Source organism: Arctopsyche grandis, chromosome 10, assembly GCF_051622035.1.
Source record: "Arctopsyche grandis isolate Sample6627 chromosome 10, ASM5162203v2, whole genome shotgun sequence".
NCBI classification, from domain to species: domain Eukaryota; kingdom Metazoa; phylum Arthropoda; class Insecta; order Trichoptera; family Hydropsychidae; genus Arctopsyche; species Arctopsyche grandis.
This window is the reverse complement of record NC_135364.1, coordinates 5207691-5231571: the sequence shown is the minus strand read 5'-3', so window position 1 is coordinate 5231571 and position 23881 is coordinate 5207691. Positions and strand designations below refer to the sequence as shown.

The 23881-nt window shown below is 33.0% G+C and overlaps 1 protein-coding gene across 1 annotated transcript in view; it reads right to left on the bottom strand.

Annotated features, from left to right (window-relative positions):
* LOC143917856 (uncharacterized) overlaps positions 1 to 23881 on the bottom strand; it is a 396623-nt gene that overhangs the window by 242023 nt on the left and 130719 nt on the right. The window contains exons 4-6 of the mRNA XM_077439464.1: positions 16932 to 17114; positions 5014 to 5098; positions 1743 to 1834 (exon numbers count right to left, since the gene is read on the bottom strand). Coding sequence (XP_077295590.1) covers positions 1743 to 1834; positions 5014 to 5098; positions 16932 to 17114 — 360 coding nt within the window. The remainder of the gene's footprint in view (positions 1 to 1742; positions 1835 to 5013; positions 5099 to 16931; positions 17115 to 23881) is intronic.

Sequence of the window (23881 nt, the reverse complement as noted above, 5' to 3'; positions counted from 1 at the left end):
CAGGTCAAGAGTTGGCAGACATCCAGGATATACACACGCGGAAGACCAGCTCTCGTCCCCCGGTCATAAATCAGTACCCAAAAGCTAACATCGACTAACGTGCGACACGCTTAATTTATTGGAATCGCCCGCGGCGCAACTTACGCACACGCAAAAGCATAAAGCATCCATATACACATAATACGACGCACATAAAAACGAGATAGTATAATATTACGGATGAGATTTTGCAGTTCCGTTCCAAATGCGTGTAATATTTACGACAAACCGGTCGGCGAAGTTCAAGGTTGGGTATATCTCACGCTCTCGTGCGAATGACTATGATTGATTAATTCGGTGGTTTCCTCTAGAAATTTGCTTCATGGAACTGAGATTATTGACTGACATTTTTACCGATGCAAATAAAATGAAATGAAAGAGCTAACTGTAAAGTGTTATTGTTAATTTGGTTAATAGTTCAAATTTAGGTTAAGCTTTTATAAAGGCTTCAGAATACTAAAGAAAATTCACAAATGTTCCAATAATTCATTGAGATGTTGTAAATGTGCCTTGAATCAGCACAGAACAACAAAAAGTAACATTAAAAGGACACAATCATATGTGTCTATGTAAATATGTACATAGTTCACTTCTTGGTATGAAATATAAAGTGCTGGCCACCTCTTTCGCAAAACCTTCAAATTTGTCGTTTTCTTGGAATTTTTCAACAGAAAAGCTCCTACCTTTCTATTTTAACATTTTTAATTAGTTAAAAAGGGTATCGTTACGAATATTTTGAAACTAATTTATTCAGCTCTTGTTCGTTTTTCGATTGTGAAACTACATATAAAAAAAAACATGTGAAGAAAATTGACGTCGTCAAATGATAGCAAATAATTTCGCTATCTTCCAATGGATTTTGCAATGGCAATGCAAAATTGGTGCATAGTTGAGAGTCACTACCCGTTTTTGGAACCATGAAAAAAACTGTATTTTTTATGAATATGAAAAAAAACACATTTTTTTATGAATATATGTACATATGTATGTAAAATATATAAACAAGTACAGTCAAGATACTATAGTCATTTTGAAGGATTTGAATTTTACCTAAACCTTAAATTTATACACAGGAAATTAAATTGAATGTTTACAATGATTGTAGATAATTTGAGATAGTAAATACAGCAGTGACGAAAAAAAAATATAAGCACTTTTCTGTCACATAATCTGCAGTAATTTTGCAGGATTTGAGATAAAAATGCATCTTAAATTTATGCTTGCATTAAAATTAAAAAAAAATGCACAAGAAAGCCACAATTCTTATAAACGTGTTGAGATGAAAAAACAATTTGATAACGTGTTGAAAATCAGAGTAAAAAAATAACACAATTCTGCGAAAAATTCCTGATATAGACAGGTCTGTTATTCCATTATGATTTTGATTCGAAGTTATATCAGTCGTTAGCATAAATCAAACGAGTGTGTGTTTAGATAAGAAACAGACCATACGATTTATCAAATATTCAAAGGCTTAAAATATAATTTGAGGTGTATTTTGAGTGGTGAATTTCGCGATGCATTTCGGGTCAAGAAAACACTCATTTGTCGTGCTTGCGCAATCGCACAGGCAAATTTCGAATTACGCACGTGCTAATGCCGGAGGTGCGGATTTACACAGGCTGAAGATGCATTTCGGCAAATGTTATATACGATTTGTGCAAAAGCTGCAGAAAGCGAAACTGATTGATGATTCCACTTACCACCTGGTTGACCTCCTTGGCGAGGAGAGCTCCCGAACGCGACCTCCTGGGCATTATGCCCACGGATTCGCCTCGCATTATTGACTCGACAACTGCAAAAACAAATAAAATATCTTTAGTGAATCGTACACAATGCAACATTTAAACTGGGACACCTCGGGCTATTAGATAATGAGCCGATAAAAATTCCCAACACACCCCAAGAACGCTCCGAAACAAATCATTAAGAATGTATTGAGTCGACTTGAGAGTGTTCATATAATAATAAGGCATACAAAGTATTGTATTGCAATGGTTTTTCATCATAAGTTGTATACCAGAACGTTTGGTAATAATTGTGAATAAGTTTCTGATGTTTTTCTTAACCACTAATAATAACAATAAGCGCAACGCTGCGCGCTCCTTCGTATTTAAGGCTATGACTCGAAATTAATTTTGGTTTCTTCACAGTGACATCTAAAAAAGAGGTATGTAAAAAAAAGTTTTTTAAAAACATACCTCTTCTATAATTTGTATATAAAATTTATATTTTGAATAAAAATACCATGTTTAAAACTAAAAATTGGATAAACTTCAGGCACTTTTCAGAAATTCAAATTTCAAACGCGTCTAAAACGATATTTTTTCTCCATCGTAATGGCGGAGGATATATTTACTTACAAAATGAGCAATATGGCAAAGTATGAAAACGATCGGATAAGAGGCAATTTTTTTCCTGAATTGTAATCGTAAGTGAAATATAAAAGAGGTATGTATATATATAATGTGATCGAGAGGTTGTGTCAAGGGTTGGCACTAAACACATATAATAAAATAATCGAATCGGTTTCTACAAACGCGTGGCGATTAAGTGGTTAAACACTAACATAAAATAAGACTGTTCCTTAATTTGATTAAAATATAAGAACAATCTAATATATAATTTCGAAACAGACTTTGTAAGTATGTAAGAAAATATGTAATGTTGTTTGGGAACTTCGTAAACAAAACAAGGTTTCTATGATGACAATTCAATTGGTTGAATATTATATTTTTTTCGATTCAAATAAATTTAACAAAAAAATAAATGAATATTTACTATTAGATTCGCCATGTTTACGCTGTTTATATTACAAATACTGAGCGAAGCCGGGTAAAACAACTAGTACAAAATAAAGATACAATACGGTGTCTCAGATGAAGGTGACCTTAAAACAATCACCTGACTATAATCAAATTGTGATGAGTGAAAATAAAATCAAAAAATAAAAAAAAATTAGATCAAAAAGCAGTCTTTTGTAAATATTATTCGAGAAAATATTCCATCGTTAATTTAAATTCTCAGAAATCCTAAAAACGTTCGCAGTAAATATTTGAATAACTGAAATTTCGCAAAAATGTCTGTGTTTAATTAACTGTGTTTGCAAGTTTTCATTTTTTTTTTAATATTTTGACGATAAAAACATGCCGATAATGAAACGTCTGCCTATAAATTACAATGGTTTACATTGAATTATAAATAATGAGGTCGATGTTGTGTAATATATGTAATAACAGTAGCAATAATCTAACCGTTATAATGTTGTATAAATACAAACGAGTGCAAAAGTTTCAAAGCGAAACTTGTATGAGCGATAGTGTTAGTTATTTGAGGTTTTCTTTCGGCGAAAAGCGGAAGTCGCCAAGTTTTCCGACAACTAAGCGCGTTTTGAAATTTGAAAGTATTTCCTCGAGTATGGTGTAAACTTTTACGGCCACTCGTATAGTTTTCGAGAGGATAAGTAAGCGCTTGTATGTAACGGAAGTTGGGAAAAGTGTGAAAAGAAAAACGTGAAAATTTTCTATGGCAACGTAGATTTGCCCGATTTATTTTAGATTGACGCGATTTATTTTCAACTTTAAAATATTCTACGTGCTTTATAATACATACACTATAAGCATACACATTCAGAACCAAACTTTGTTCATAAAATAAAAATAGTATTATGAAAATTTGATAAATAGAGAATGAATGAATTAACCAACAGCTGGGACTAGTGTTTAGCATATTATGCTTTCGAGCCGAGTGGTCACGGTTCTATTCCCACTAGTGGCTGTTGGCCAGACCTTGATTTGTGATTCCAGGTCGATCGTTTCCTTTCAGAATTGTTCTGTTTTTCATTGAAACGGTTCCTGTAAATCGGCATTTTCTTTCCAATCGCTCTTGCAAATCTCAAATTTTTGAGGTTTTGCCAATTTCTATAATAATATGATGCACAAATTTCTTCATAAATGTGGATCGAGTGACAAATTCGATTAAAAAAAAAGTGATTTCATTGTTCACATTTCGAGAACCTCACATTTATTTATTCTATGTTTTACTATACATAGATACAAATATTTACATTTCTACTGAAATAATAAGACAGTTTTCCGTAACCTACATATAAAAGATAGTTTAATATACTCAAAAGATTAATATAAAACATACTTTTAAATAAAAAACTTTAAGACGAAAGTTTCTGATTTCGCCCTCTTAATATAAAAGTAATTGAAACTGACACTGTTGTTTACATTTCAGAAGCCAAGCCAAGTTTAATATATGACGACAATGTAAAAACCATGTAAACGATAAATTAAACGATACGAATATTTATCATTATTTCCTACCAGTTTGATCTTGATTTTTTGTATACATATTTAATGTTAATATTTGTAATGAAACATAAATATTACAGTAACGACCTTGATTTTGACGTTCAACAGAAAATCTACGACTTGCCGAGTACTTTTTGAAATAAGAGCTTTTAACGAAGCACTTGAAGTAATTAAAAAAAAAACACGAGCGCTGTCAACGTTTCATATTTCCCGGAAAATGATAAATGCATAAATTCACCAAGAATACTAACAAAATCCTTCTCGAACGAGTTTCGTAGTATGATATTGTCTTACGCTGCCACTAGGTCGTGTGATCGAGCAGGGATCCCGTCAGTGTACACTGGATTTGTGTATAAATGCAAATTGCATCGAAGGATGCAATTTGCAATAAAGTCAGGGCAGTAACGGAGCTTCGATAACGAGCGAGTCGCGCCTACAACGAGAACCCGCAATAACGGCATTAACGTCGAGACCAGTTTCCTTAGATATTCTCATTTCCCACGCACGCAACTTTGAAATCATATTACGCGCACTATCAAAACGAATCATGTATGAATCAATAAAAGGGGTTCATCGTTGTTTTGTATACGGAATTTTCATTTAAATAACCTTTAGATTGAGGGGGAGGGTTAGTTTAATTGCTTTTAGTACTCACCGCCGTCTCCAAGAATCCTTATTTGGACCAGTGCTGGATCCTCGTTGTGCTCCTCTAGGACGGTATCGTCAGTCATAGTCAGCTCCTGTAATTTGATATAATTAATCCTGTATTCAATGATTATATTACACATTGGAAATTGAGTGTCGTTTTTGAATCAATATGAGGATGAGTCAACAATTACATATTGAAATTTGTATAGAAAATGATTCATGAAGATGTTGTTGAGTTCAATGTCAAATCCACTATGTATGATTCAATTCAATCAAATCATCGGTTTTAAAACTTTTTATTTATTGATAGTAATGTACTGATTGGACAACAATCTTTCTCTTTTTTTTTTAACAATGACTTCAATTGAATAAAACACAATACATGTACAATGAATTACGCCGAAAAAGATTTAAATAGAAATTTCAGAATCTTGATTATATTTTCGAGAGAAATGTTTAAATAGACTTCTTAATAATAGTACACATTTAGAGAATGAAATGAGCTTTAATATAAGAATCATTTCTTAAACTAAATAACTTTAATATATTAGTGGAAAAATAAAACTGGAGAAAATCAAGATACAATCTTTACGATCAAAACATAAAATTTTTGCTACTGAAAAGATTGTCTAAATGAACTCAATCATTACTTAATGATGGAGTTAATCATTCATCATAGATTTTCTATAGAAAGTATGCACTATTCCGTTGCTCTAATTTACAAACTACTATAAATATACATGTAGAGCTTGCTCTTCTTTTAAAAATATTCCCCTTGATATTGATCGTTTTTGTGGTTCCTTTTCTTGCTTTAAATATCTATTCTTTGATCACTTTTCTTAGTAAAATACATACATATATCTATGTATATATGAGCCATTATATATGAAAGTGGCGGAAGTAAAATTTTCAGTTCCAAAAACACTATTTCTGTTTGACTTAATTCAATATGTCCAGAATATTGGAAAAGCAGAATAAACGTATAACAGGCATCAAGTATTGTTGAATATTGTTAAACGCAAATATTCTATTTAATGTTTTTGCGAAATATTTCTCGACATAACGAAAAGTGGACTTATGCTACTTTCAATTATATATACATATAAGCCGTCATAATTGATGGAATATATGTACATCGCATATAAACCAACATATAATCTTTTTCTTCCTTGTTTTTATTTGTTTTTCATTGATTTTATTAATTTTTAGAAACTTTTTTGGTATTTGTTTCTGTTTTAAAATAAATAAAGCAAAAATGTTTTGATATGTACATATACAATTGATGAAGAAAACAAATCAATACTATTGTGTATGTGTTATATTAATCCGATTAAATATAGATCCTTCAATTGATCAATTAGCATATTGCGTTTGATTATAAGTACATTTATAACCATCATAAATGTATTATTCAAATCACCCTCATACGTACTCAACGTTCCATTCGTGCCGTTCAAATGCGTTGAACCATATATTGTAATTAATTGCACTGCATATAAATAATAACAGGCTTTTAAAACACACCCACCACATACACACCACAAAACTAGGCAAATTAATGTTTAATTTTCAACAAAGTTCAATATCGAACGAACACTGTGTGAAAAACCGGAATTTCAACGTCGCGTCGCGTCGTGACGAAAATCCGATAAAATCGGGTCAACATTGTTGTCGTAGCTCGGAAATAAAATAAAATAAAATCCTACGGTGAAAGTACGAGTGGTGTAGTTGGTGGGTTGGGGGTTTTACTGCTATTTTTTTTAATCAGAAAATACTGGCGAGTGCGCACACAAAAGAACGCCGGACAAAAGGGGTATAATATCGCGTCATCGCAAAGGAGCTTTGTTCGCATTGTCGTCGTGGAAATTCGGTTGTTTTTACTTTAATTTTCTTTTTTTGTTGTTTCGGGGTTGTTGACCAGACGGCAGATGGGAGGGTTTTGTCGGATTGCAACTGTTGCACACCTCCGATCGTGCATATTTCGCATTGCAGTTGTGCAAGTCCTGGCACGTGCTGCACGAACTGGCCCCAGGCCACTCCGAACAATGCCCATAACATAATCTCGATTCCGACTTAAAACAATATTGAATAATTGGGTCAGTTCGGTCGGATTGTGTTCTTCGAATGTTCCAATGTTCGCCCTTAAAGCCATGTATTTCTATTATGTACATACATATGTATGCATGTATGCTGCACCGATTATGTGATAAGCGTAATGCAACACGCGAACGTACAATATGTACATATGTATACATTCAGTGATTTTTATTATGAATTTAAATGAAATAAAATACTCATACCTGCATACATAGATATTTTTTACTCTCTAAATGGCATTAATGCCATGAATTCCAAATATCAACATTCAAGTTTAAATATTTTGAAAAAGTTTCAAAATATATACATTATTTCTTCGGCTTAGCCCTAAAAGTACTGAAAGAGTTAGCAAAAAGGTTGGGACAATCATCGATAGCATCGTAAACACGGCATATACATAAGTGCGATTGTACTATTAAATGAAGTGTTGTTATGACAAATTGGTGGATAGAACAGATTTCTACATCTGTTGAATCGGGCATTAACATTAAAATTAATTTCATTCAAAACATATGTGTCAAGGATACCATTAGCAATCTTGTATAAAAGAAACAAATCAGAAACCCTTCTGCGATTTGACAAACTAGCTTGAAAAAAGAGAGTCTGTCAATATACATATATAATAATATATATAAGACTTTTCTGTTGTTGATTATTTATATAAAACATGTTGATACATTACATTAGTATATTTTGGAATTTAGTTCGTGATTTGATTTGAGTAGATTTGGATCAATATTTCTATTGTGTAAAGTTTTGATTTATTTATTATTAGACGCTTTAGGCGTATGAAAACGAGGTCTAATAAAAGTTCTTAGTTCGATTATAAATGTTTCGTTATGTTAATTTATAATAGATCAGATCAAGGTTACGAATCTATGTAAATATGTATGTATGTATATTTCATTTATTTAAATATTAGCAGTGACAACACAGTGACAATACAGAATACTCTAAGGGCGAAATCACACAGGGAAGAACGGCACGTCGTGTGATTGGCTCCCCGCTGTGAGGGTTCTCCTACATTTCTTCAAAAATGGATTACATTTTAAATAATAGGATAAAATTTTACCGAAAACACTCTAGGGGGCGATTTTGGGACGGTGTGTGCTAGGCATTCCACATTGTTTTCGCATGTTTAAAAGAATCTAAAAAACATGTGCCGCGTTCCTTCCTGTGTGCTTTAGCCCTAACGCGTCACTGTGACCAGACGTATGTATAAGCATAATACAATTACAATATATTAGAAAATTAGCCAGACATCTATGTTTTAATATCATATTCAAATAGTGGTCGCTTAGTGGGTTGTGTGGTTTTTGCCAATATGATGGAGAACCCGTTTCAACAATGAAATCAGATAAATTGGCAAACATTGATAAGAAACGATCGACTTGGAGTCACACATATCCAACTCTGACCAGCAGCATTAATCAACTCACGGGATCGAACCCGGCAACCTCTCGGTGCTTAGTATCAACACAACCTCCGAGCCATGCTGCTGGCTATGTTTTAGTATGATCTCAAACCCCTCAAAATAATAAAATATATAGTGATAATTTAATCAATTAAAAAGCTCAGAATTATACGGTGTCGTGAAATTTAATTTTACAAAGGAATTATCATATATTATGTATTTCAAAATAGTTTGCTTCTACACACTATGGCAGATTTAATATCAACAACATTGCATTCTTGGCACAAAAATGGTACTAGTTGAATGTAGTCGACTCAAAGTCTTCAAATTCAATTTAATAATTTTAAAAGCAGTCTATTACATATAGAAAGTAATTTTTTTAATTCATTCACACATTTAAGTAAAAAAATGAACTCTTATACATATGTACATGCATACATATATCCATTTATAATTTGAAAACTACGCGACGAAAGTTGGCAAATATAAAAAAGTTTATGATTTATTTTATAGCATTTTTTTCCCCAGATTTTCGAAGCCGTAAAATATTTTTTTTGAAGATCACACACAAACATTTTCTCAAGTCTGTACTTACAGTAATAGCCTACTTTCGAAAGCTGCTATGTATGTAGTTTCGTTCTCACATTAGAAATACATTTTCATGAAACTTTTCTTTGATATATGGCACATTAATTTTTTGCAGTTCAAAACTACAAGTACATAACACTCATAAATACACCTGAAACGAACATACACACTACCAAGGCCTCACCATTTTTATTCATATCTTTGATGCAAATACTGCAGACTATGTACTAGACCAACAATTATCACTGTCACAAAGCGTGACTTGTTCTATTCAATGAGATATTATGTAGATAATATAGGTCTAAAATAGAGTCGTGTTTACTGTTTATATACCTACAGATACACTCATACAAAGACACGTAGTACAACATCAAAAACTTTGTCATAAAATGTTCTCTGAAACGTTTTCCACCGCACTACCCATCGAATAATTGAATAAACACACACCTGACGACTTCATTGAAGCATCTGCATAGGAGGCGACGAGTGAGGTTCCGAGCTGTAACAACACCCCGGGGAGGGAATTTACCCCCCTTTGGCACCCCCCCCCCCACCCAACAAACCATACCCGAAGTAAACTTTTCGAAAGCTACCACCCAAACTAGAAGCAAACTCGTCCGCCGAACTTACAGCCGAAGCTGGGCGGGTCGCGGTAGATGTGGGTGGGGCGAAAAGAGGGATGTTGGGTGGGAGGGTGGTAGGGATAGATGGGGGTAGGTCGTGGGAGGAGGGTGCAGATTCATTTCCCAGTTTCAGCAAAGTTTCCAGACACGCGATAGGGACGAAAAGTGTGACGCAGAAATCGATCGGTTTCCTCCCTTTCATCCCCCATTACAAAACACCCGAGTATTATACGTAGATGTGCGATTTAAAATACTTGTTGAAAATAGCATTATAGGTAAATAAATTTCAGCGATCGTTTCGATTGGCGGAGATTGATTTTGTGCCAGTAATAGATGATGTTTATGACTCGTAGTGAGTGCTGTTGAAGCATTTTCATTGATACAATGACTCATGAAGTATGTAAATATGTATATACATTTTTATATACGATAGAGTTGTGCCGGTTGATTTGAACGGGTGGTTTCGGAGAGGAATTAAAATAAAATTATATGTTATATATAAATATGATGTAAGGTAATTTAAAGACACGCGCACTTATAGTAAAATGTTGAGTGCGCACATTACACGCTCGCCGATCCAACCCGTTCGAAATGATGAATGAATGTGTGTGTTTGTGTCTTCGTGGATGAGTGCATGTATGACACTCCCGCGCAGCGCATCTGACGCTGACCCATCGCTCGGCACTCAATATCAGGAGCAAATTTCACACGTTCCACATCCCCCCACTTCCCCGCATCTCCTCGATACGATCGGTCGTCACGCCATATATAGCGGATGCTTAAAATGCACCCATTAGTCAGAATGTATCGTCGTTGCTCTAATTGGTCAAACGTTTTAGTCCACGTGGACCACTTCAAGCTTATTAGTTATGGCCTCGTTCGCATGTATTTATTTTATTAAATATCTCTCGGAAAAACATATACTCCTGGAATTTTTTAATTTGTTTTTTTGAAATCCCCATACTTGTCGACACGTCCGCCACATGCCCACAAACTTAAATACCGCGTCCGTTTTTATATACATATGTACATATATTATTATTATACTTGACGTGAAAAATCTGAGATTATCTCTTGTATGGAAATAATACTTAATTGGATAGAACGCGAATTTTTCATTGTATTATAGTAAACTAGTGTTTTTATCCGGTTTGTAATATAAATCGCTTAAACAAGGCTAATCTAATAGTAAAAATTTGAATATATTTATTAAATTGAACGTCACGGAGTCTACGAATCAAACAAACATACATACATATGTACATAAAAAGTCTATTTCGAAATTATATATTAGATAGTCAATTAGGTAGTATAAAGTCAGTGTGCAGTATTGCTTCAAAACTAAGCGAAAAAAGTATTAAATTTTATATGAAGTCTCGTAATAGACCAAAATAAACAAAACTATCATTAATTGGAATGATTTTTACAATAGAAATATGCATGATAATGATGACACTGATGAAATAAATAAATTTTTATAAAACGGAAAATCTGATTTTCTGTTTTATAAAAATTTATTGATTTATTTACTTGATTTATTTTCGCAATGATTCAATGCTTGAGGATTACATATACATGTGTATATGTATACATCATACTTTTAAATTACAATATTGCTTCAAACTATAAGTACAAGTTCTGTAATAATATGCAGCAGTTTGATAGTATTTTCGAGATAGTCTTGAAACTTTTAATCTATGTTGAAACTTAATAGAGCTTCCACGGTTTCATTATACATATTACATCTTTGAACTTTCCGCTATCGATCTTTCAATCTGTTTATCAAATAACAACCCCTTTATGATTTTTACGTCGTATGTGAATATGTCAATTGGACACGTGTATCGTTGATCATTCCCGACCTCGTTGCAAAAGTTGCCTCAATAAATAAACAATATTATCGTGTATCGATCGAATTTATGCGATGCCGCTATAAAAAAAATCGTGTTTATAGGAAGCTATTAATTATAAATAATGACACATTCGCGATGTTTAACCGGCGAAATGCGCCAAAAGTCGCAGATTTATTTTCCGCAGAAGTCACTTACGAATAATATCCTGAAAGTGGATCGAGGGTAGGTCTTTTGGAAGCGATCCAAATAGTTTTTTTGCACGCATACATTTATTTTTTCTCTTTTGAATATAAATGTATGCCTTTTAAAGTAGATTTCGACTGCAAAGTACACACAAAATGCTCGATTATTGTCGATACGGAATAAAAGGTAATTCGAGTTTCTCAATCAGGATACGGAATACGGTTACTGAAGCTTTATTATGCATACGCTCTCATAGTTTCGTTATTAAATCGGTTACGATCAAATTATAAATTCAAATTTGAACCTTTTAGTGCACACTGTGATTCAGTTCGCATTAAAATAGTTCACAAAAATACATTACATATATTTCAAAGAAATAAAACTCACGCTTCACTATTTCTAATCAATTTTTACTTTATCTACAGGTATATTGTATGTTATAGTGAAATTATAACTTCACTGACGTTTCAGTTAAAACATATCCAATTGCATTTTCACTTGTCTCTATTAATGAAATTATAATTTTTGACAGTTGGATGATAGTGCATCGCCGATACGAATCGCGCCAACCCACTTAACAGCCCCGCTACTGTCTATTCCCAATCTCCTCATAGTCCACTATCTGTTTCGATTTGGATTTTTTTTATGCCACATGTGTGGGACTGGATGCGGAAGCAAACACATCATAATAAAAAATAAAATAAAATAATATGTTTAGAATAAAAAATAAAATAAAATAATATGTTAGCAGCCCACACTTATTTATTTTAGGTTAGGTTAGGTAAGGTTAAGTTAGGGTTGTATGCATGGTGTATTAGCGTTCGAATTAAAAATTCACTGACATTGAGCAGTGAATTTGTACGTATAACAGTTTCACTGAAACTTTATTTGTACTTGTTGGTGTTTCACGTTTAAATGCTTTCAAGAATTTTATTCTTATTGAAAATATACTATTTTACAATAGGAAACTATTTTTCAATTGTAGAAACGGACTAAATATGTATAATACAACTGATTTATTTTCAAACTTTGGGACGATTTCAGACTAGAATATAACAAACAATTTACTAAAATACATTTTACAAATTTCTCACATTACACGTTAAATAGATTGTTATGCAAACATACTGTTACTTGAAAGGCCCATTTAAAGTCATTAAATAGACTAATTTGCTTATATTCAATGGTCGATTGTATTTTGCACGGGCTTTAAGTAAATAGTACAAATATAAACAAAAAAACAAGACGATGAACAAAATTATACCGTTGTAGAAAATTAAACACGTATTTATTTTTGATTCGGAATCTTTCTTTTTGATATGTTTATTTCGTTATTTTCAATTATGTATAATAATAATACGTAGCATCCTCATTTAATTCAATGTATTATATGTATATCTGTATAACAAGTTTATATTAAGTTTATTTAAGTCGTTTATTCAATACTGTATCAGTTCTAAATTAAATAAAAACACTCTAAAACAAATAACTATTTTTTGATCCAATATATTTACATGTTGTATATGTGTGTATATATATATTTTAATGAAATCACGCGCCTATTATCACATCTGTCTCATTTGCCAACACCTACCTATCCAGTGAAATTATTAACTTTCGATCAAATAAATTTTGCACAGCGTTCGTCTGACATTGAAGTGAAAGTTTCCAAACGGAGTACTACTACCGAGAGGAAAACTTTTCTCCCCCGACCGCTGCCAAGAAGAAAATACCCACCCCACGCGGCAAATTTTCTTCGAAACAATGTAAGAAGAGGGGTCGATAGAAACTTGCAAAGCTGGCACGAGAAATTCAGCTTATCCGAGTTCGTGTTTCAGCCACTTCAGACGACTGCACATGACGTTTCCACCGACCTATAATAACCTCGATTACTATCATTAAGATTAATCGCGTCCGATAGGCAAATGAAGCGGATGCCACTTCAAACCCTCAACGGCGACCATTAAATGCTCAAATAAATATTCTAAATGGCTCTGACGTGGCACACAAGTCCAATCAAAAGACCAATGGTATCACGATTTCCGTAACAACAGATTTCCAACAACAAAATCCCTTAAATACTGTATATAGTTTTGAAAACCATTAGAGGTAATGCTGAAAACGCACTACTAGTAAACTTAACTAAAAACGTACCACTACAAAATAGTTCAATGCCTTATAAAATCTAGTATGATAAAAGTTCGTAAAATATCGCAGTTCGGAAGAGACGCTCGGTCCAAAATCATTCCAAGAAGTCGAAATCAGAGAGTTGAAAACAATAACAAAAAATACACAAATGAGATCGAAAAGAGAGACGTCAAACAAGCGGCGAGAACGACTTGGCCAAAGAAAACAACGCATTGGCCATGTCAATTTTATAAAAACATATTTTTATCATTCATTATATATTAGATTTAATTGGTGAATGAAAAATATATATGAGAGATAATAAGAGCCTATAATGCAAATTTTATAAGACACTAGCTGAACCCGGCATGCGTTGCAATGCCACAATAACGCGTGCATTTCCCGTTCCCGAGCATATTCGAGTGAGTGCAAGGTAGGCGCGGCGCGATTATGGTCACACTATCGGCATGATGCGTTGAAGGCGGGAGGACAGCTTTACTTTTGCGTCAGTAAAATCGTAATTACGAATATTATTATTAAGAGGTTTTTTCACAGTAATCTTCCCGGACATGCATACAACAAATCCTGAAAGTTCCATCGTAATCGGTTCAGTGGTTTAGGAGCCTATTCGAGACACACATACAGACAGACATTAATTTTTATATATATGTATAGATAATGTTCAAAAGATAAAGTTATAAGCGTTTTAACAACTAAAATCTGACAAAACGAGAGAGAGGCGGAAAGTCAAACATATGTATGTATAAGGCTACAGGCTTGTGGCAAAGATTTAGTTGTCCCCAAAATTTTTGGATTCTTAAACGAGTTTAATACGATTATATTTCACCATCGACTTAGTGGACCCAATTAAAATGTCTGTCGACGATCAAATTTCGCAAAATGGAAATGTTTCAAAGTAAAAAAACAATAGGCTTCCAGAAACCCACTGGAAAACAGAACATCACATACATTATATGGAGCATGTGAACAACATTGTATTAGTAGTGAGGTGATTGGTTCAATTATTTTATTTGCGTCATCCGGCATTTATAATTACGCACGTCTGGAGTTGAGATGCAGCGGTCGGTCTCGTCATTGGCCGCGAGTGCAATTGCATTTCGCCATCTGTTGCTAGGTGAAGGTCTCCTCGAATGAATTTCCTCGCTTCTGGTTTCAAGTACTTTGTACATAGCTGGATCGGTTAAAATGTCAGCTCTTTGCTTTGAATTTTGAATACCGGATTATACACGTACCTATATTTTAATTAGTCTAACTATCTTTACTCTGAAGTCTGGTTTGAGTTTTCAAGCATCGTCCAATCTCATTGAGAGTTTGAATATTCATCGGATTCCACGAACAACTTTGTCCATTGATTAATTAGTCTCTGTTACGTAAGATATTTTATTTTTATTTTACATCTTATCCAATTTGAAACTTTTTCTGTTATACTTCATATATTTATATGTACATATATTGAAAATATATTATCTTACGACTTAACCAATCAATATATGAATTTTTGAGTATTATTTTTACTTAAACTAATCTTCATTCTGTCGCAATTAAATTATTTGAAGTTATAAAAAACCATTACCATTACCACGTCACTACTGACGGACCTACCTGTACATACATACGTATGTACATTAGTAGAGTAGTAATAACACTGAGAAACAAATAATCGCGTTTCTTAATTACCGGAGCAGAGATTAATCATTACTAAATTTGACCCACTGAATTCGAATATTACAATGATTTTTGTTTTTTTCTTCTTGTTTATGAGATATGAGCATTTAAACGAAAATAAAAGCTTTGTAAAAAATGCGCAATTTTTACAGATTTTTGGTTTTTGCAGCCTTTAATTCAAAATTTAGTATTGCTATGACAAAAATGAATATTGGAATCAATAGTCAGGTATTTTTTCTATTGATTGTGATTTTTTAATGCTTTAAAATACTGATGGTTAATTATTTAGTGAATTTAAAATGTCAAAGATATACTTTTTTTTATCAGGTAGCTTTTGTTACTATAACTATCATAATATGTATATAGCTATTCCAATTTATCAAAATATTTATGTAGATAACATTTTCTGATCTAATTTATAAATATAAACCAACATATAAACTTTCAAAGTTTCGCTAACATTCATCCATTTCAATTCTTTCAACATTTAACCTACATATGTATACTTACATCAAAATACGTCTATTCTGCAATTTATCTTTAATTTATAAATTTACTATATTTAATATTGTTCCGCAATACAAAATATGTGGTCCGACAATTGCATTATATGAGCAGGTATATTTGAAATTGGTTTTTCTTCATTTTGAGAAATTTCTCGCAAAACGTCTTGCGTTTTACAATATTTAATAAGATAAACCTTGTAAAAATACTGGTGACATCTAATAGGTTTATTCTGTTTTTCCGAAATTCTAGACATATCAAATTAAAAGCAGTGATAACAATTCTTGAATTTAGTCAAACTGAAATAGTGTTTTCGGAACTGGAAATTGGACGCCACTTTCGAATATAAAGGCTCATACATATGTATATGAAAATTAAGTATTACTTGATATAATTGTTTGTAATGTTTAGAAATTTTGCAATATCTTCATTCCCTTAGTATATCAGAACTATCCTTAATCTGGGTTAATCCTGAAGCATTAAACACAATTTTCGAAATTGAAATCTGCCTTCACTTCTCTGAACACACTATCAGTTTAATATTATTTATTCGTACATAGCGATTCCATGCTTTTTGACTGGAAGCTCTTTTGGCACCTTCAATAAATTCGATCGATATTTTATTGTTGGTATAACGTGCTTTGGTATAATTAGTCCTTGTTAGTATAACTTGTCTACAAGTAGCTTAAGTAGGATGGTTAGAGAAACATAACATAAGACTACTCTAATACTGCTATTGAGCATATATACATATATAGCACTTCAAAGTGGTTCTAATCACTTAAAATTCCACACTTCTAGTATGAACCTTCAAAAAATACATCCAACTTAAAACTTTTATAAAAATTACCCCAGTTTCCTGATTGCATCCAACGATGACAGCCGTATACCACTGGGTAGCACCCCTAGCTCTGTAGACCTGAGCTCGGCAGCCTCTCAAAGTAGCAGGAGCGCGCAGAAGCACACATTGAGCATGTTGTCGACGCATCCAACCCTTCACAGAATGATCTTCCACCGCATCGAAATCCCAATCCTAAAACAAAAACACAGCAGAAATTATGCAAGCGAAACGAAAGAAAGTGAACCGTACACACACACGCGGGTATAATAGTCTTATTGTTCTGGGGCGTGCGACCGGCGAGACAATACAGGGTAGTGCACAAGTCACGAGCGCGCATCAAACAGATAACGACCCACATACACAAACATACATATGCATATATGGACGTGTAGGGGCTTAATTAGCAATCGACCAGACCAGGGTCGACGTACGCGGCGTGTCCCTCTCCTCGGCGATACTGTTTAGTATGTATGCAAATCGCTCGAGTGCATTTCGACATGCACATGCGATGCGCTGATGAACCGTGTTCAATGGTTTTCACGATCTCGATTGCACAACGTGATTGAGCGATGCGGATGATTGATCTGACCACGACGGTGAGTTCCGCGGTGATTGTCCTGGTGAAACTTTCTGGATGGAAAGAACGATATATGTATATGATCAAAACTTCCTATATCCGACCAGTTATGATATTCATCATCTATGTATGAAGGTAAGTATTTTCGGCAGCCGAATAGATAAAATCCCACTTCTGACACCAGTACGTTTATGTTCACAAGAATGGTCTTAGCGTGGCTTGAAATTTTTGATTTTTTTGTTGTCAAAATTGAAATGTCATAATGTAATTTTTTAACCTTAGGTACATTATAAATACGTCAATGGACATCGATACGATTGGTCGTAATTAAATTAAAATTGATTTATCACTTTGTCTATTAAATCGAATTAAAAATAATAATATAGAATGCTTGAGTGGATATATTTATGTGTAATATATGCCACAGTGAACCGTTCATTACGTTTCAAGCAAACTATTTTAATGATTAGCAAAATAATGAGCCACTCCCAATTCTGACACCAGTTGATTTGTAAACATTCTTATTGAATGCGAATTTAATTTATGACTTTAAATGATGTAAAGGATCGAATCAAGCGAAATTTACTATGTCAAGTTTGTGTTGTAGTATTTACATACATATATTATATTTTATAACAGGTAAATATTTATTTACATAATAGACATTTATTTGTATGTATGCACATAAATGCATAATAACACTATGCTGTTCTCAGAAATATTGTATTATTATAGTCACTTTCATTATACCTTTATACAAACATAGGTCGACGTTCAATAGTTCTAAGAAAATCTTAGATATTTATGTTTTCCTTGTCATTTGAATATATTATGTGTATTGGATAAGATTATGATGCAACCGACACTAACCAAAGTACACATGTAGAAGATTTATAAACAAAACAACAGTCACTTGTTGCCTAGGTTTGAAACAACAAATTAATACAAGAAATAAATATGTTTATAAATCTCTTACGTGCATTTTTTCTCTTCTCATGAGCCATCTTATCAATCTTCGATAAACCATCACCAATATCCCTGTTCTTCCAGCCATATACGGGCACTACGGAATTAATATTCCGTCCTCCAATATTTTCAATTGGTCATTTGAATCGCTCACTTTCAGACTACTAATTTGTGAGGGTTTTTCTTCTATAATTGTCTCACCTAGTAAGTTGTATGAACCAACTGCAAGGCTTCTTCCTATTATATATTGGGTTGACGGTGCAGTCTCCAGTTCGTGCTTCCCGGCACATTTTCTGATCATCTCTATTTATGTTTGCATTTATAGGTTCTTATGGATATCTGCATTTATGTATAACAAAGCGATATGCATTGGTGACAATCCCCAGAAGCTGATTTTTGGCCTCTTTGTACATATTCGATATTATTTGGCCTAAAATCGTATGCCATACGTTCATACTGGCTTCATAATAGCCTAGTATATTAATTTTTGCAGTGCAGATCTAATTTAGAGTTTCTTCCTATTAGCCAGTACGTCTCTTTTGTTTGATTCGAATATGATTTATTTTTTACATTATGCCTCCGTGTAAGCCTTGAGTCGATGTGCAGTTATAAATATTTGGCTGAATCAACTTGTAAAACGTGTACCCCGTTTATGACGTTTGAAGGTTGATATCATTGCGTCGCAGTGTAAATGAGACTTGGATTGATTCAGTTTTATCTTCAAATCAACCACTGGTTCAACCACTTATGTTTGCGATTCGCTCGATGACATAGTTATTCTGTCATCGGCGAATGTTCCAATGAATTTTTATTTTCTTGTTGGGACGTCGACAGTATACATCAGATACGGGATAGGTCCTGTCACGCTTCCATGCGGTACTCCTGCCGTGGCTGTTTAAAAGTTAGAATACGCTTCTTCATGGACGAATTTCGTATATGGTACTTTTAGCTTTGGCAACATTAAGTCATTTCACAAGTAATATCTAAAATCAAAATTTACATTCATTCAGTTTCGCTTCCTATTTTCAATTTTAATTCAAAGCCTGCCGACGTCCTGAAAAACTATTAAATTAATATCAAAACTAAATTTAACTTCATTATCCGATTACGCTTTGCATTCGAAACTCATTTCGGAAAATATATATTTCAACTCGTCCTTCATATTAACGAAAATACTACACATAAATACAAATTCGTATTGAACGGGTGTTTCGCGTTAAATTTCAACGGCAAAAGTTAAATTGAAACAAGCCTAGCGTAACAACCCAGCCGTTTTAAATTCGGGAGCTCGTTAAAATACCCAGCAACCGGTAGATATGCATGTACCGACATCTGTATTTGTGATATCATATATCATACTTGATTTGCATATCGATCGAGATGCACTCAGCGTCCCTCGCATTCCGTTTTCTCGCTGACCTCCTCCCTATCCCTCCCACTGTCCATAAAATTTGCATAGCGCCATTATTCTCCTACATACAAAACATATACACACACACACTTTATTTTTATTTCATTTTAATTCGATGCGCCTCGTTCAAAAACAATGAGCATTGTTCCCCCGATCGTTCGATCATCGACAATCGAGACTTTCGCACGCCGATTTTCAAATGTGCGTATAAAATGGTATATTATGCTCCGAAGAATTTCTCACTATTGTGATCTCGGTGTGCCCGCAATTCCTAGTCGTACGTCAAGGTGAAAGAAAACGCGAAGAGATAAATGCGAGGCTTTCTACTGGGTATGCCTTGCACGTCTGCGTATAGACGGATTACATCAGAGAAAACGGCTAATTTATACCGGAGATTACAAGGTGCGCATTTAATGAGGGCCTTGAGCAATTCCAGGGAATGTATAAATCGTGTATAATTTGCCAAATATAACCAACAGTGGGTATATGTTCGTGTTTTCGATGTTCGAACTTCGGGCTTATGTATGCGTCATATAGAGCATGCACTGTATAGGTCGTAAACAATTAGATGGTAACACCAGTCAAATAAAAAGTAAATTCCACAAAGTATTTTTTTTTAAGATGAGATCTAACGAACACCAAACAAACCTCAACATATTGTCAAACATATTCCACTATTTTTCTCAGCATGATCTTAGACATTATTGGAATTTATAAAATTCTACGTAATTTGGTTGCAACAAGATGGATACATATTGAACAATTCTATTCAAATCGTATTATAAAAGTTCTCACAACATATTATGTCTCATTTTGAAGATGTTCGCCTGATTTATCACCGTGGAGCCACTTGAAGGAGAAATTAGCACCTGAGTGAAAATTTTACGATTTCCATTTAATGTGAAGGAAAGTGATTGATACGAACTGAATGACAACATCTTTGTGACCAAATACTATAATGCATATGAGGCACTATATTTAAAAGTGGCGGAAGTCCAATTTTCAGTTCCAAAAACACTATTTCAGTTTGACTTGATTCACAATTTGCTATCACTACTTTTAATTCGATATGCCTGGAATCTCGGAAAAGCAGAATAAACGTATTATACTGTCAGCAGTATTTTTAAATATTGTTAAACGCAAAACATTATATTTAATTTTTGCGAGATATTTCTCGATATGAAGTAAAGTGGAAATTGTCACAAGTATTCTTCGATTAATATCTTAATATCTATTCTGTTTTTCTTTGAGATTCAATCTTCGAGATTCTCTCGGAAAAGCAGAATAAACCTATTAATAGTCACCATTATTTTTAAATATCGTAAAGCGCATAACATTATATTAAATTAAAGATATTTCTCGAAATAAGGAAAACCCCTTTCAAATATAGCGACTCATATGTACTTAAAGAATGGTCAATATGCATTAAAAATAAATTAACAATGAGAAAAAAATGAAAAATAGAAAAGGGAATACTGATTTCCGCCCCACTCTGTATAAAATTTAATATAAAAATACCCATACAAAAATGTTCAACATATACATATGTACATATAAGATTAATAGCATGGGATGTGATTATGTTAGAAATAACTCGCATGTCGAAAAACCGGGAAGGGAAAACTCGCTCACAAAGGGAAAGATTTTCCGGCTTCGCGTATGCCTCATATGAATAAGAAAGCTTTCAGTTCGCCAGGGAAAGTCACATGACCCGTGAGGAAATATTAAGCGAAAAAATTCGACCCTAAGTGCTCGAAGGGTTGAAATATCGCCTATATCTATCGGAAAAGCATCGCGTCGCCAATATTTTGACGAATACGTAATAGAATATGTATATATTCGTAGAGTCGGGAAAATCGTTTACCTGTTCCGCACAGCAGGCAATGTGTCATAATTTTACGACGTGGAAAATTTCATTATTCATAGGATGAGAATAAGAGGCGTATTTGCGACGAAACGTCGCTACGGATTACGAAATCGGTCAGTTAAATTTAACTCGAAAGTTGCGTCAATTTATTAAGTGTCTGATGCGTCTATAAAAAGCTGGAATTCCAGTGTTTTTTTAAACGAAATTATATATACAAACACTTAAATTTGAATTTTTATCGCTTTTATTTATAGAAAAATCCATTTCTTATAAAAAAAGCACAAAAAAAACTTGAAAAAAATATATAATTCTGATTTGACGTCATTGAAGTAAATATATGTATTCATTTTTTTCTATTCCAAATATTTAAATCAGATTTTTTACTTTATTTCATTAAAGAATGCGTCAAAACCATTTGTTTGTATTTTGTGAAGTACAATATTGATGGTAATTTTATTGTATTATATTGTTTGGATTTAAGATTGAATATATAAATAATTCCATCGAGTTTTTCATTAAATTTCATCGTATTCTATTTTGTCTTTGGAATGCTTTTTTTATATTAATAATTTATATTAAACTAATGTATTTAATGCTAAAATTTTAATCATAGAATATTTTCCAATTATATAAAATATCATGTATCAATCTATTAACCAATAAAAAGTTTATTATCATTCAATTACACTGATCAATAAAAAATCTCGTATTTTTCTTTCCGGAATGGAAACTTATCAATCTTTACTAATTTTGACTCACTAAATTCGAATATGAAAATAATTTTTGTTAGTTTTTTCTCGTTTATGAGATGAGCATTTCAATAAATGCACAATTTTTACAGACTTTGGCACTGCGGTCTAAAGACCGCAATTACACAATTACGCAATTTTTTTTTGGCAAAAAAAGTGTGAATTAGAATTCACAATCTAGTATTATTGTGTCAAAAGTTAGTATTGGAATCAAGTCAGGTGTTTTTTCTGTTGTTTATGATTTGTAGTTTTTTTTTAAATACGTATAATTAATTATCTAGCTAAGTAAAAAATATACGGTTTTCTTACACATTTTTCATCTGGTAGCTTATTATAATTAACAATAATTCTATTTTTTTGCAATTTCGCAACTAATTTATGTATTACTATTTTTAGTGATATAAATATGTATTTATGTAGGTATGTATATATATATATATATATATATATATATATATATATATATATATATATTTATTCCTATAATAAAATTAAGGCAAAATTTTCTTATCTAATTCGAAGTATCATTAACATTCATCCAGTTAAACTTTTATTGCTAATACGTATAACTAATTATCTAGCGATTTTTCAAGTCAAAAATATATTTTGTAATAAAACGAAATATATACAAACAAAAACCGTGTAATAAAGAAAACATTACTTCAGTTGGCCAACTTCAATAAACGACAAGCACCGATCAATCGAATTACACGCCGACTAAAACGGTAAATATTCGCTCTAAAAACGCCTGTATACATACAGATACACTTTATTTACATCCGATACAAACGTACGTGGATTCGTATGATGTAAAAAAAAATAATATGTATAAATTGCGTGGGAATCGAACCGACAGTAATATGGCGCGCAGTAAATTCAGAAATGCCTAAGAGCGGTGACAATATATAAAACTTGTTTGCCAGATTTGCGTGCCTTTTTATTAAGGTTCGCGTCATATTGGCAATATTGCTCCAAAAGTAAATTATACACACACACAAGAGAATATTACCAGAAAGAAAAGTGGGCAAAGTCGCGTCGAGATAGCGAAAATCTAAAGCGGAAACCATTGCAAGGTATTATGACTCGAGCAGACTAACGCACGTAAGAAATTAACAATGGCGATAAATTTAATTTTATTATTATTCGTCGCAATATAAATTCAGAGATTAAGATTCGTAATTGCTGGCGCTCAAGTCACAACAGTGCCGTTCTCTATAAATAAAAACGATATTGCTCTCATGCACGTATGTAGCATTCATACTCGTATGTACATACGTATATAATAAAAGACTTGGCGTGAGCTGTCTTCCTTTACCTCCTGTCGTAAATTATATGGAAAATTGTGTGAGTTGTATGCAATTTGAGCGGCAATTTTTCCGCAGGAACTTC